Here is a 12,904-nt window from a genome sequence, read left to right on the forward strand (position 1 = left end):
CAAGAACATCAAGTATATTCGAGTATATTTAGAGAAGTAGTGCTTGTTAAAATGTGCCAGTCAGAATTACTCACACTGAAGATATTCTGGAGATTTACGGTCAAACTTTAGGTCAGAGCAGAACCAGAACTGAAGCTTTGGGTGGACTGATGTTTGGATATTAGACTGGAGTCATGGGACACAAATAATCCATATTTATTATTGTAAAGATTCCACCTTGGATTAAAAAATTTATCAAGGTCAAAACTGTAAGGACTCTAGTATTCTAGTCTAGTCCTGGATTTTAGATGACATGTTGATGATTGAGCTTCAGGTTCTTGAGTTTTGAGTTTCCTGGCCTCGCCAGTGGAGGAATGCGCCCTCTCATCACCGAGGAAACGATTTGGGTATCCTGTCCCCGCCACTTCCCTTGATTGCGTTGAGGGAAGCTAACTTCCTGGATTCACCCCTCGAAAGAAAGAACGCTTCCTCCCCCATCTCACTGTCCTTTTCCCTACAAAATCCACCCTGTTAACAGTCCAATCTGTCTTTCTGGAACGGTTTCTTCCAAACAAACCGGATCGGCACTGGTCGATCTGGTCAAAATGACCACAACGCTGCAAAACAACTCGGCACAAACAGAATCTTCCATGTTATTTATTACTTTTTTAGATTCACATTAGTTTTTTAAAAAAGGCTGACAACTCTGGTGTTACAGGAATCAACACACAATGAATGCAAACACCTGCGTGTTCGCGTGTAGCCTCTTACATCATGACCCGCTTTTCTTTTCTTTTTTTATGGTCACGTTTCAGGTCCCGAACAGAGCAGACGAACCGCCCAGGAGTTCAACGGTGTCTGTAGGTGTCTGTAGCTTTGTGATGATGATGATCGGCGTAGGGAGAAGTAGAAGAGTAGAAAACTGTCGTCTTACATGCGTGTGCTGCGTACACAAACACACACACACACACACACACACACACACAAACACACACAGACAACAGACACACAGACACTCGCACCACCCTTCCAGAAGTTAATACAGGATTCAATCAACAGACAGATCAGGGAGGTAGATAGAGACTCAGGGGAGAGACAGAAGAGAAGTCATGTGGAATTCTGGGTAATTCCCTCTAGCTTATGATTCTTTATAAAATGTTCCTTAAATCAAAGAGGATCCAGATAATCTCATCTGTAATCTCGGTTTGAGGGCAGGGTGGCGAGTGTCTCTGCCCTCTCCTGCCTCTCTGGCTACGTTCTGTCCTAAAACGCTGTTCAGGGCTCCTTCTCTAACTTCTTCCTGGCCTCGCTAATTGCCACCGCCGCAGCACTGGCCGTGACGCCCCTGAGGAGCAGCCTCCTGTAGGTCCACTCCTGTCCTGGTCCGCCCTGCCGGCCCCGGCCCCGCCTGAGGATCGTTCTTCGGGAGCTTCTTTGCTGCAGAGAACAAGATGGCAGACGTTTTAAAAACCAATCAAACACCTGTTGGGAGCAGAAACAAAAGCGTGGGAACTCTGACTCACCGATAGCCATGAAAACTTCATTGACATTCATCGCGGTCTTGGCCGAGGTCTCCATAAAGAGCAGGCTGTTGTCATCGGCGTACGCTTGCGCCTCCTAACAACAAAAAACACACATCTCAGCCATTTCATTAATAGAATGTTGCCATAATGAAACGTCCGGAATTGTTTCCCCACTTGAAGCTCGACGGCTCTCTTGTTGGCGATGTCCGCCTTGTTCCCTGCCAGAGCGATCACTATGTTGGGACTGGCTTGTCTCTGCAGCTCCTTCACCCAGTTTTTCGCTCGTGCAAAAGTGTCCTAGTGAAGAAGCAAACCTGATCAATACCGATTTCAACCGGTGGCGACTGTTGCTCCTTCATATCTAAAAGATGCCTTTCAGAAGGCTTGGTGTTTAATTAGAACATCTCAGGGACTCCCTTTGGAGGTTTTCTGGACTAGGAGGAGACGACGGAGGCCGACACCACGACTCAACCCGAGAACAGCCCCCGGTCTGAGCTCCGTGAAGTTATTCTAACATTCACTCACATCCTGCTTTAAAACAACAGAACTGATTGATCGACTGATTGATTTCATCGCCCTGCAGGTGGAACCTACCGCGTTGGTGATGTCATAGACCACAATGGCTGCCTGAGCTCCTCTGTAGTACATCGGGGCCAGGCTGTGGTAGCGCTCCTGACCCGCCGTGTCCCAGATCTCAAACTTCACAGTGGTGTCATCCAGACAGACGGTCTGAGTGAGGAAGGCGGCTGAGGACAGATCAATACAATTATCAGGTGTTTCATCAGCAGAGCAGGTCAGGTACAGGTCACGCCCTGGGTGTAAACGGGACTAACCTCCGATGGTGCTCTCCTGGAACTCCTGGAACTGGCCTTTGACGAAGCGCAGCACTAAGCTGGACTTCCCCACAGCCGACTCCCCCAGCAGCACCAGTTTGAACTGGCAGATTTTGTTTGCCGCGGCGGCGCCGTTGGGCCTCGTTGCTCCTCCGCTTCGCCCAGCCATTGGCAAAGACAGAAGATTTCACAGGCGAGATGAAGCTACAGGCGAGGAGCGCAGAGACGCTGTCGGGATAGAAGTCCTGGTCGGATCGCAGCGCGGCGGTGGAGCGACCCGGGCTACCTGGAAACGGAGGGAAAATTATGGTGATTAGTTTTACAGTCTGCTGAATAGTTAATCATATATGTGCCTAAAAGTTGCTTTGGCTCACCACTAATAATTAAAAGAACTATGCAGACTGTAATGTCAGGGCTGGGGATAGGGGAAAAAAATCATTTGTAATTTTATACCTACAAAATAATTATTATTACTGCTGGAAGTATTTATCCATTACTGTTTGACAGTGAACGATCAAGGGAAATAAAAACACAGAGCTCTACAATCAACAAAGTATTCTGTAAAATTAATTTAGAAAACAAAAGAATATCTTGCAAGATCTTGCTTTTTAATTTCATCATAGAAACTAAGAAGTTATCTTTTCTACACGCCTGATTTTAATTTACAATAATAATTACCCAGGGACATTTACCTAAAGTCAATTTCCTATTACTAATAACGACTTAGAGCGTTATAATGAAGAGATTAATCATCCACTCCCTGCTGACGGTGACCGTGCTGACATGGAAAAAGGCCAGAAAGTGTTTTAAAGTTTATGATCTGATGTTACCGGACACAGTTTGACATTACTCCAGCAGCTTCATGTAGTTTCTAACGACACATCGTGTTAAATAAACCGTAAAGCAGCGATAAATACAAAACAGACACCCACAGAGACCTGATCACAAACCCGTTTCTTAACTTTGACCACACTGAACAGCAGCAGCGGAGTTAGCTCCGATGCTAACGCTGCTCCGACACAGGGAACAGACGGGTTAGCAATGCTAGTCTCGGCTAGCAGGAGCAAAAACTACGAAGGAACAGAAAAGCTGTTGTTGTTTGTACCGATTAGTCAAGGCGACGTCCCGTCCAGCCGCTGAACACACGGTCAGAACCGAGTCGTTCTTCTTTATGAACGTTTTCTCCCGAAACACTTTCAGCTTGAGTCAAACAAACGCTTCCGCCTTGGAGGAAGAAAACACTTCCTGGATCTGTCGCTCATGTGACTCCGGTCACAGCCAATCAGATGCGGGGACGGCAGTCCGTCACGATCAGAGCCAATATACTGTACGTACCACAATCTATTCATTATGATAAATAGCTATTATTGTTATTTTATTATTGGATTGTGATACACTGTAAATTTATTAATGTCCATCATAATATTATAATTTATTAGAGAAGGGTTCATTTGAATGTAATACATGTCTTATTTCATAGTAGTGTACAGTATTTAAGTAGTGTTTTTCCCAATCATGTGTGACTAACATCATCCATCCATCCATCCATCCATCCATCCATCCATCCATCCATCCATCCATCCATCCATCCATCCATCCATCCATCCATTCATCTTCGAGTTTACACATGTGATGGACAAACTATAGTGGAAAGATTATTTCCCTGAGGGGGGATGAATAGAAGGTTTATTATTATTATTAATATTATTTTTATTATTACAGCCGCTTGCGACTGTGCTGGAGCCTATTCCAGCAAGCTACGGGTGAGAGGCAGGGTACACCCTGGATGAGACGCCAGCTCATGGCAGGGCCAGATTAAACACAAACAACCATACAATGCCAGTCATACCTAGCGATTCAGTGTGATTCGGCTGAAAGGAAACAAGCCCGTCTGGCTGTGAGGCAACAGCGTCACCCATTACACCACCATCCTAACATTTATCCATTCACTAGAAAATCCTGATTGTTGGTGAAAAACCTCTCATGTATTCTTCTTAATGCAGAAATATTTATTTAGAAAAACTCATGATTTGTACTTGAACAGAATTCCACTGCGATCACAACTTTTCTTTTCAGATAAAGGGGGGCTGGGGTTGGACCGGAGCTGCAAAAACATTGAGTTTGAATGTCAGTCATTTTTTAACCCAGATGGGACAACAGAAGGCTGCACCAGATCCAGGCAACAGGGGGTAAAGAGGACAACATGAAAAACAGAACTGGGTCGTTCTGCAGAGACAGAATCTGGGTGATACAAAACTGCTGAAATGTATTCCTAACTCCAGAAAAGAACAATTGCTGACGTGTTAAAAGAATCGGATCCCTAAAGATGAACCACCTGAGTGGAGACGAGTATCGTAAATCTATAGGAAGCTTCAGGAGGATCAACGGATGTGATCGGCAGATGTTCACCAGACCGTCAAAATGAAGCTGCTGCAATATTTTTACTGAGTCATCAATCAGAGGTGTCAGTTGGTTTGATATCAGACAGCCTCTCTCAATCTGGACTTTGTCATCAATCAATAAAGTGTGTCATTAATTCAAACTGAGTCAGAGATGCATTTAAAAATTGATTCAGTGTTAAATTTAGATTCAAACAGAGTATTTTTAAAAGTATTTTCCGACAAAACACCTCAGGAACAAAACAAATAAACTTCAGGCCTGTTGAGTGAATGGCTCCAAATAAAGCTTCGACTTATTTAAAAATCATGTATAAATGATTAATTTTTAATGTGTGGCTGTAATGAAGACACAAACTCACCCTCCTGTTTCAATGAATGACCTCCCTGAACATGCAGTTCTGTTCTGAGTTTTAAATTAAAAATAAATCAGCTGCTTGAATAGTGGTTTGACAGGCTTGAGAGACTTATTTCCATTAAACTGATTATGCATCTAATATCTAGATTTGTGTTTTAAATTCAGAATAAATTATACACAGTTAAACAACAAACAGCATTTTTTAAATTGTCACTTTTCTTTAAAACTTTCAGGAAACAAGTCTTGAAAATAAGATTCACATAGTTGGAGAAAGGATGTAGTTTTATCTGTTAATGTTTTTCTGTCGTTTGAAAAAGGAAAGTAACGTTAGTGTGGATGAACTCGACTGGTGCAACACTTACCTCGACCACAACAGGGCGCAACAGCAAAATTTAACAAAAATGATCTTAATCTTAACACGTTGTTGGTTTTTACATTTCTGCCTAAATTCACCATCTCTAACTGGTTTTGAGAGGTTATTCACCTCAATTTATGGATATAGCTAAGAAAGAGTGGAAACAAAAAGTCTTTTATCCATATCCTTTCATTCAATTTTTTTCACAGGACATCAGGAACATGAATATTGATCGATCGATCAGTTTTATCAGCTCCTTTTATCAGTTACACAAGTCCTTCCCGCAGCAGGTGATGGTTAAAATCCCCGGCTGGTTCATCAGACTACAGTCCCTGGCCTCAAGGCATCCTTTGACGTAGTTGGGGTCTGTGGAAGCAAGACAGGAAGCCTCAGCAACCAAGAACAACGCTTCTCCTTACTGGTGCTATACTGGTACTACTGGTGTTATACTGGTACTACTGGAGCTATACTGGTACTACTGGTGCTACTGGTGCTACTGGGGCTATACTGGTGCTACTGGGGCTATACTGGTACTACTGGAGCTATACTGGTACTACTGGTGCTACTGGTGCTACTGGGGCTATACTGGTACTACTGGGGCTATACTGGTACTACTGGGGCTATACTGGTACTACTGGTGTAATACTGGTACTACTGGGGCTATACTGGTACTACTGGTGCTACTGGTGCTACTGGGGCTATACTGGTACTACTGGGGCTATTCTGGTACTACTGGTGCTATACTGGTACTACTGGTGCTATACTGGTACTACTGGGGCTATACTGGTACTACTGGTGCTATTCTGGTACTACTGGTGCTATACTGGTACTACTGGTGCTATACTGGTACTACTGGTGCTATACTGGTACTACTGGTGCTATTCTGGTACTACTGGTGTTACACTGGTACTACTGGGGCCCAGTGAGCTACTTACTGGATCCAACGTGGAAGATGACGCTGGCGCAGACGCTGTCGGGACCGACGCAGGTCTCCACAGGATTGGGGCAGTGCCTCTTTCCTCCACACCTACACCTCAACGCATCACCTGCACAGGAGCACACAGGTTGGGTTAAATCAGCTCAAGCTTTGTTTGTTTGTTTGTTTGTTTGTTTGTTTGTTTGTTGATTGGAGGTTTACTCACTCTGGCTGACAAACAGCAGAAGAAGAAGAGCACAGATCACAGCCTTCATGTTTCCTCACGTCTGCAGAGAGAAGATCCGACACTGTTTTAGCTCCGTTACCGTCTGTTGACTGAAGGCGTTGCTCCTGAACCGATGGGATGGATCTGGAGCTGGAGCTGCTCCTTTTTATCCTCCAGGCGTTCCATGTTTACAACGCTGCTCATTTTGGGTTTTGGAGGACGGGAAACAGTCGCTCCCCCAGGAACACAATGATCTTATTATCGAGGGTTTCATGTCTTAATAACAAAACACACCTTCATAGGGAGGTTATAACACCAGGAATAACAGCTGGACTCTGTCCTGTCCTCTCTGGTTTTGACACTAAGTCTCTGAATCAACATGTTTGTTTTTACTTTGGCACATATCAGGAACAGCAGTCAAAATTTCCTTTGTTAAGAAACACAGTCTGCTGTCAACAACAACGATCACATGACCTTAAACCCAGAAATACTCAGTCATGGATTTAAATACAAATACATCTTTTATAGATTACATCTTCTGGCAAATAAATGAGTCCTCAACGTATGAACACAATGTTTTCAGATCGGATGTTCATAAGATGAATTGTTCTTAAGTCGTTATTTAAAAAGTAAAGTCAGTGTGGATGAACTCGACTGGTGCTGACCACTGACATCGACCACAAGAGGGCGCACAGAAAGACAAAACAGCAAAACTGTTAACACGTTGTTGGTTTTTACATTTCTGCCTAAATTCACCATCTTTAACTGTTTCTCAGAGGAGGGTTATTCACCTCGATTTATGAAAAAAGCTAATAAAGAGTGTAAACAAAAAGTGTTTTTATCCATTTCCTTTATTTAAATATTGTCACAGGACATCAGGAACATGAATATTGATCTATCAGTTTTATCGGCTCCGTTTATCGGTTGCACTCGTTGGTCCTGCAGCAGGTGGCGGTTGAAATCCCCGGCTGGTTCATCTGACTACAGTCCCTGGCCTGAAGGCATCCCTTGAAGTAGCCGGGTCCTGTGGGAGCAAGACAGGAAGCCTCAGCAACCAAGAACAACGTTTCTCCTTACTGGTGCTATACTGGTACTACTGGTGTTATACTGGTACTACTGGTGTTATACTGGTACTACTGGTGCTATACTGGTACTACTGGTGCTATACTGGTACTACTGGTGTTATACTGGTACTACTGGTGCTACTGGTGCTACTGGGGCTATACTGGTACTACTGGTGCTATACTGGTACTACTGGTGCTATACTGGTACTACTGGTGCTATTCTGGTACTACTGGGGCTATACTGGTACTACTGGTGCTATACTGGTACTACTGGTGCTATTCTGGTACTACTGGGGCTATTCTGGTACTACTGGGGCTATTCTGGTACTACTGGTGCTACTGGGGCCCAGTGAGCTACTTACTGGATCCAACGTGGAAGATGACGCTGGCGCAGACGCTGTCGGGACCGACGCAGGTCTCCACAGGATTGGGGCAGTGCCTCTTTCCTCCACACCTACACCTCAACGCATCACCTGCACAGGAGCACACAGGTTGGGTTAAATCAGCTCAAGCTTTGTTTGTTTGTTTGTTTGTTTGTTTGTTGATTGGAGGTTTACTCACTCTGGCTGACAAACAGCAGAAGAAGAAGAGCACAGATCACAGCCTTCATGTTTCCTCACGTCTGCAGAGAGAAGATCCGACACTGTTTTAGCTCTGTTACCGTCTGTTGACTAAAGGCGTTGCTCCTGAACCGATGGGATGGATCTGGAGCTGGAGCTGCTCCTTTTTATCCTCCAGGCGTTCCATGTTTACAACGCTGCTCATTTTGGGTTTTGGAGGACGGGAAACAGTCGCTCCCCCAGGAACACAATGATCTGATGATCGAGGGTTTCATGTCTTAATAACAAAACACACCTTCATAGGGAGGTTATAACACCAGGAATAACAGCTGGACTCTGTCCTGTCCTCTCTGGTTTTGACACTAAGTCTCTGAATCAACATGTTTGTTTTTACTTTGGCACAAATCAGGAACAGCAGTCAAAATTTCCTTTGTTAAGAAACTCAGTCTGCTGTCAACAACAACGATCACATGACCTTAAACCCAGAAATACTCAGTCATGGATTTAAATACAAATACATCTTTTATAGAGTACATCTTCTGGCAAATAAATGAGTCCTCAACGTATGAACACAATGTATTCAGATCGGATGTTCATAAGATGATTTGTTCTTAAGTCGTTATTTAAAAAGTAAAGTCAGTGTGGATGAACTCGACTGGTGCTGACCACTGACCTCGACCACAAGAGGGCGCACAGAAAGACAAAACAGCAAAACTGTTAACACGTTGTTGGTTTTTACATTTCTGCCTAAATTCACCATCTTTAACTGTTTCTCAGAGGAGGGTTATTCACCTCGATTTATGAAAAAAGCTAATAAAGAGTGTAAACAAAAAGTGTTTTTATCCATTTCCTTTATTTAAATATTGTCACAGGACATCAGGAACATGAATATTGATCTATCAGTTTTATCGGCTCCGTTTATCGGTTGCACTCGTTGGTCCTGCAGCAGGTGGCGGTTGAAATCCCCGGCTGGTTCATCTGACTGCACTGCCTGGCCTGAAGGCATCCCTTGAAGTAGCCGGGTCCTGTGGGAGCAAGACAGGAAGCCTCAGCAACCAAGAACAACGCTTCTCCTTACTGGTGCTATACTGGTACTACTGGTGCTACTGGTGCTACTGGGGCTATACTGGTACTACTGGTGTTATACTGGTACTACTGGTGCTATTCTGGTACTACTGGTGCTATACTCGTACTACTGGGGCTATACTGGTACTACTGGTGCTATACTGGTACTACTGGTGCTATACTGGTACTACTGGTGCTATACTGGTACTACTGGTGCTATTCTGGTACTAGTGGTGCTACTGGGGCCCAGTGAGCTACTTACTGGATCCAACGTGGAAGATGACGCTGGCACAGACGCTGTCGGGACCGACGCAGGTCTCCACAGGATTGGGGCAGTGCCTCTTTCCTCCACACCTACACCTCAACGCATCACCTGCACAGGAGCACACAGGTTGGGTTAAATCAGCTCAAGCTTCGTTTGTTTGTTTGTTTGTTTGTATGTTTGTTTGTTGGTCGCAGGTTTACTCACTCTGGCTGACAAACAGCAGAAGAAGAAGAGCACAGATCACAGCCTTCATGTTTCCTCACGTCTGCAGAGAGAAGATCCGACACTGTTTTAGCTCCGTTACCGTCTGTTGACTGAAGGCGTTGCTCCTGAACCGATGGGATGGATCTGGAGCTGGAGCTGCTCCTTTTTATCCTCCAGGTGCTCCATGTTTACTACGCTGCTCATTCTGGGTTTTCCTCAGTGACTCATGGAGGACGGGAAACAGTCGCTCCCCCAGGAACACAACGATCTGATTATCAAGGGTTTCATGTCGTAATAACCAAACACACCTTCATAGGGAGGTTATAACACCAGGAATAACAGCTGGACTCTGTCCTGTCCTCTCTGGTCTTGACAGGAAATCTCTGAATCATCATGTTTGTTTTACTTTGGCACAAATCAGGAACAGCAGTCAAAATTTCCTCTGTTAAGAAACACAGTCTGCTGTCAACAACAATGATCACATGACCTTAAACCCAGAGATACTCAGTCATGGATTTAAATACAAATACATCTTTTATATTGTAAATAAGTCCTCAACGTATGAACAAAATTGTTTCAGATCAGTTGTTCAATAGATGAATTGTTCTTAAGTCGTTATTTATTAAATTTCAATCTATAATCTCCATTTGAGGTCATTTAAATGTCATTATAATTTATAATATACAGTATTTTCCGCACTATTAGGCGCACCTAAAAGCCTTTTTCTCAATTTCTTATCATCCAATGTGCCCTATATATGAAAAAAGTTTTAAAATAGACCATTCATTGTAGATGAGTTCTCAGATGCATTTTATAATCTAGTATGCTTTATGTATGAAAATGTTTTTTTAAGTAGGCCATTCATTGAAGGTGCACTTTATAATCCAGTGCGCCCAATTTCCTCCGGGATTAATAAAGTATCTATCTATCTATCTATCTATCTATCTTATAGTGTGGAAAATACTGTAATCCTTAAGGAGGAGGAGAAGAAGAAGAAAACACTTGAAGGAACTCTCCACCAGTTTTTAAGATCATTAACAACAAGTCAGTCACTGTTGATGATGCACTGTAGCTACTGTAGCATGTAGCATAGCTTTAGCGTGAGGGAAAATGAGGAGGAAGCAGTTATTGTGGGTCAGAGTCAGAGATGTCATCAGAGAGATGGTCACCACTACCACTATCTTCACTAGGCTTTATCGTTCATGATAAACAGTAAAGTATCCAAGGTAGGAAGCCTGACGCTCTGAGATGCTAACAGAGACAACAACAAACAACAACAAGAGGGGGAGACGAGTGTTGGGGCTGCGATTGCAGAGGTCCTGCCACCACGAGGGTTGTGGCAGAAAGGGGAACTGCAGGACGATAGTCAGATATGGTGGCGCGCATTTGTTCGTATCTTTGAATGTTCGTAAGTTGAGGACTAACTATACATTTTCTAATAATCAATTATTACAAGTGACTCATCTCAAACTATTTCCTGACGTTCAGGCTCTCCAGGAGGATTGTAAAGGACAAATATTGAGTTGTGATGTCCTAGAAAAAGACACAGTCACACATTTCTACAAACTTTATTCATCAGCCGTGTTAAAATCAGTCAAAAAGTAATCTGAGTATTGTGGGACGGTTGTTCCTGCATTGACATTCAGCAGATTAACAACATTTCTGAGGACGTCTTTGTTTAAAAGTCTCTCTGTTTGTGTGATCCCAGCGTCAGACCAGGGGTTGAACGTTGAACGAGTTCAGACGACACATTTTAATAATTAACGCATCGACCGGACAGAAACATTCAGTTTGACCCCACAGGCGTGTTCACCCCCCCCCACCCCCCCCCCCCCACTAATACAGTTTCTGGGCTCACAATCAGAAGGTTGTCATGTGGAATGTTCACACGTCGATCTGGAAACCTTTTCCTTAGGAAAAAAGAATAAATAACTTTACCGTGCCAGAAGGTAAGAGGGATTAAACCGCTGTGAGGGTGCTGGAGAACATCAGTCCATACTGGAACCAGTGCTAAACCAGTGCTGCTTGTGAAGACACCAGTGAAGCTCACTTAATGCACAGGACATGCGTTTGCATAGAAATTATGAAAAGTCCAGGAGTGAAGAGGAAAGAATTAAACACTGTAAGGAGCAGCATTAAAGGAGCAGTTCACCCAAAACCACCTCCAGCCTTTAAGTCCAGTACGGAGCAGGAAGATCTGATGGAGCGTCGATCACACCTGGAGCTCCATCCACCAATCACACCTGGAGCTCCACCCACCAATCACACCTGGAGCTCCATCCACCAATCACACCTGGAGCTCCATCCATCAATCACACCTGGAGCTCCATCCACCAATCACACCTGGAGCTCCACCCACCAATCACACCTAGAGCTTCACAGCAAAACAAAACACCTGAAGAAGAGAGTACTTTAAAACACCTAGTCTTTATCGCCTTCAGGTGTTTAAACTAGTCTCTTCTTCAGGTGTTTAAACTAGTCTCTACTTCAGGTGTTTAAACTAGTCTCTTCAGGTGTTTAAACTAGTCTCTTCTTCAGGTGTTTAAACTAGTCTCTACAGGTGTTTAAACTAGTCTCTTCTTCAGGTGTTTAAACTAGTCTCTACTTCAGGTGTTTAAACTACTGTAGTCTCTTCTTCAGGTGTTTAAACTAGTCTCTTCTTCAGGTGTTTAAACTAGTCTCTTCAGGTGTTTAAACTAGTCTCTTCTTCAGGTGTTTAAACTAGTCTCTACAGGTGTTTAAACTAGTCTCTTCTTCAGGTGTTTAAACTAGTCTCTTCTTCAGGTGTTTAAACTAGTCTCTACAGGTGTTTAAACTAGTCTCTTCTTCAGGTGTTTAAACTAGTCTCTACAGGTGTTTAAACTAGTCTCTTCTTCAGGTGTTTAAACTAGTCTCTTCAGGTGTTTAAACTAGTCTCTTCTTCAGGTGTTTAAACTAGTCTCTACAGGTGTTTAAACTAGTCTCTTCTTCAGGTGTTTAAACTAGTCTCTACAGGTGTTTAAACTAGTCTCTTCTTCAGGTGTTTAAACTAGTCTCTACAGGTGTTTAAACTAGTCTCTTCTTCAGGTGTTTAAACTAGTCTCTTCTTCAGGTGTTTAAACTAGTCTCTACAGGTGTTTAAACTAGTCTCTTCTTCAGGTGTTTAAACTAGTCTCTTCTT

The 12,904-nt window shown here is 43.5% G+C and overlaps 1 protein-coding gene across 1 annotated transcript; it reads right to left on the reverse strand.

The window, feature by feature from the left end:
- Positions 1-609: 609 nt before the first annotated feature.
- LOC137588132 (ras-related protein Rab-5C-like) lies at positions 610-3,572 on the reverse strand. Its single transcript, XM_068304985.1, has 6 exons — positions 3,441-3,572; positions 2,336-2,621; positions 2,097-2,248; positions 1,677-1,799; positions 1,503-1,596; positions 610-1,416 (listed from the first exon to the last, which is right to left on the reverse strand). The coding sequence occupies exons 2-6, from the start codon at positions 2,502-2,504 to the stop codon at positions 1,289-1,291; spliced, it is 666 nt and encodes a 221-aa protein (XP_068161086.1). The 5' UTR covers positions 2,505-2,621; positions 3,441-3,572; the 3' UTR covers positions 610-1,288.
- Between the last annotated feature and the right edge of the window lie 9,332 nt (positions 3,573-12,904).

The sequence above is a fragment of the Antennarius striatus genome, chromosome 21 (assembly GCF_040054535.1).
Source record: "Antennarius striatus isolate MH-2024 chromosome 21, ASM4005453v1, whole genome shotgun sequence".
NCBI classification, from domain to species: Eukaryota; Metazoa; Chordata; class Actinopteri; order Lophiiformes; family Antennariidae; genus Antennarius; species Antennarius striatus.

Coding starts and splice junctions, on each gene's coding strand:
- LOC137588132 (XM_068304985.1), bottom strand. CDS start 2,504: ATGGCTGGGCGAAGCGGAGGAGCAACGAGGCCCAACGGCGCCGCCGCG. Junction 2,249..2,335: donor CCAGGAGAGCACCATCGGAG/GTTAGTCCCGTT, acceptor ATCTGTCCTCAG/CCGCCTTCCTCACTCAGACC. Junction 1,800..2,096: donor TCTATGACATCACCAACGCG/GTAGGTTCCACC, acceptor CTTCTTCACTAG/GACACTTTTGCACGAGCGAA.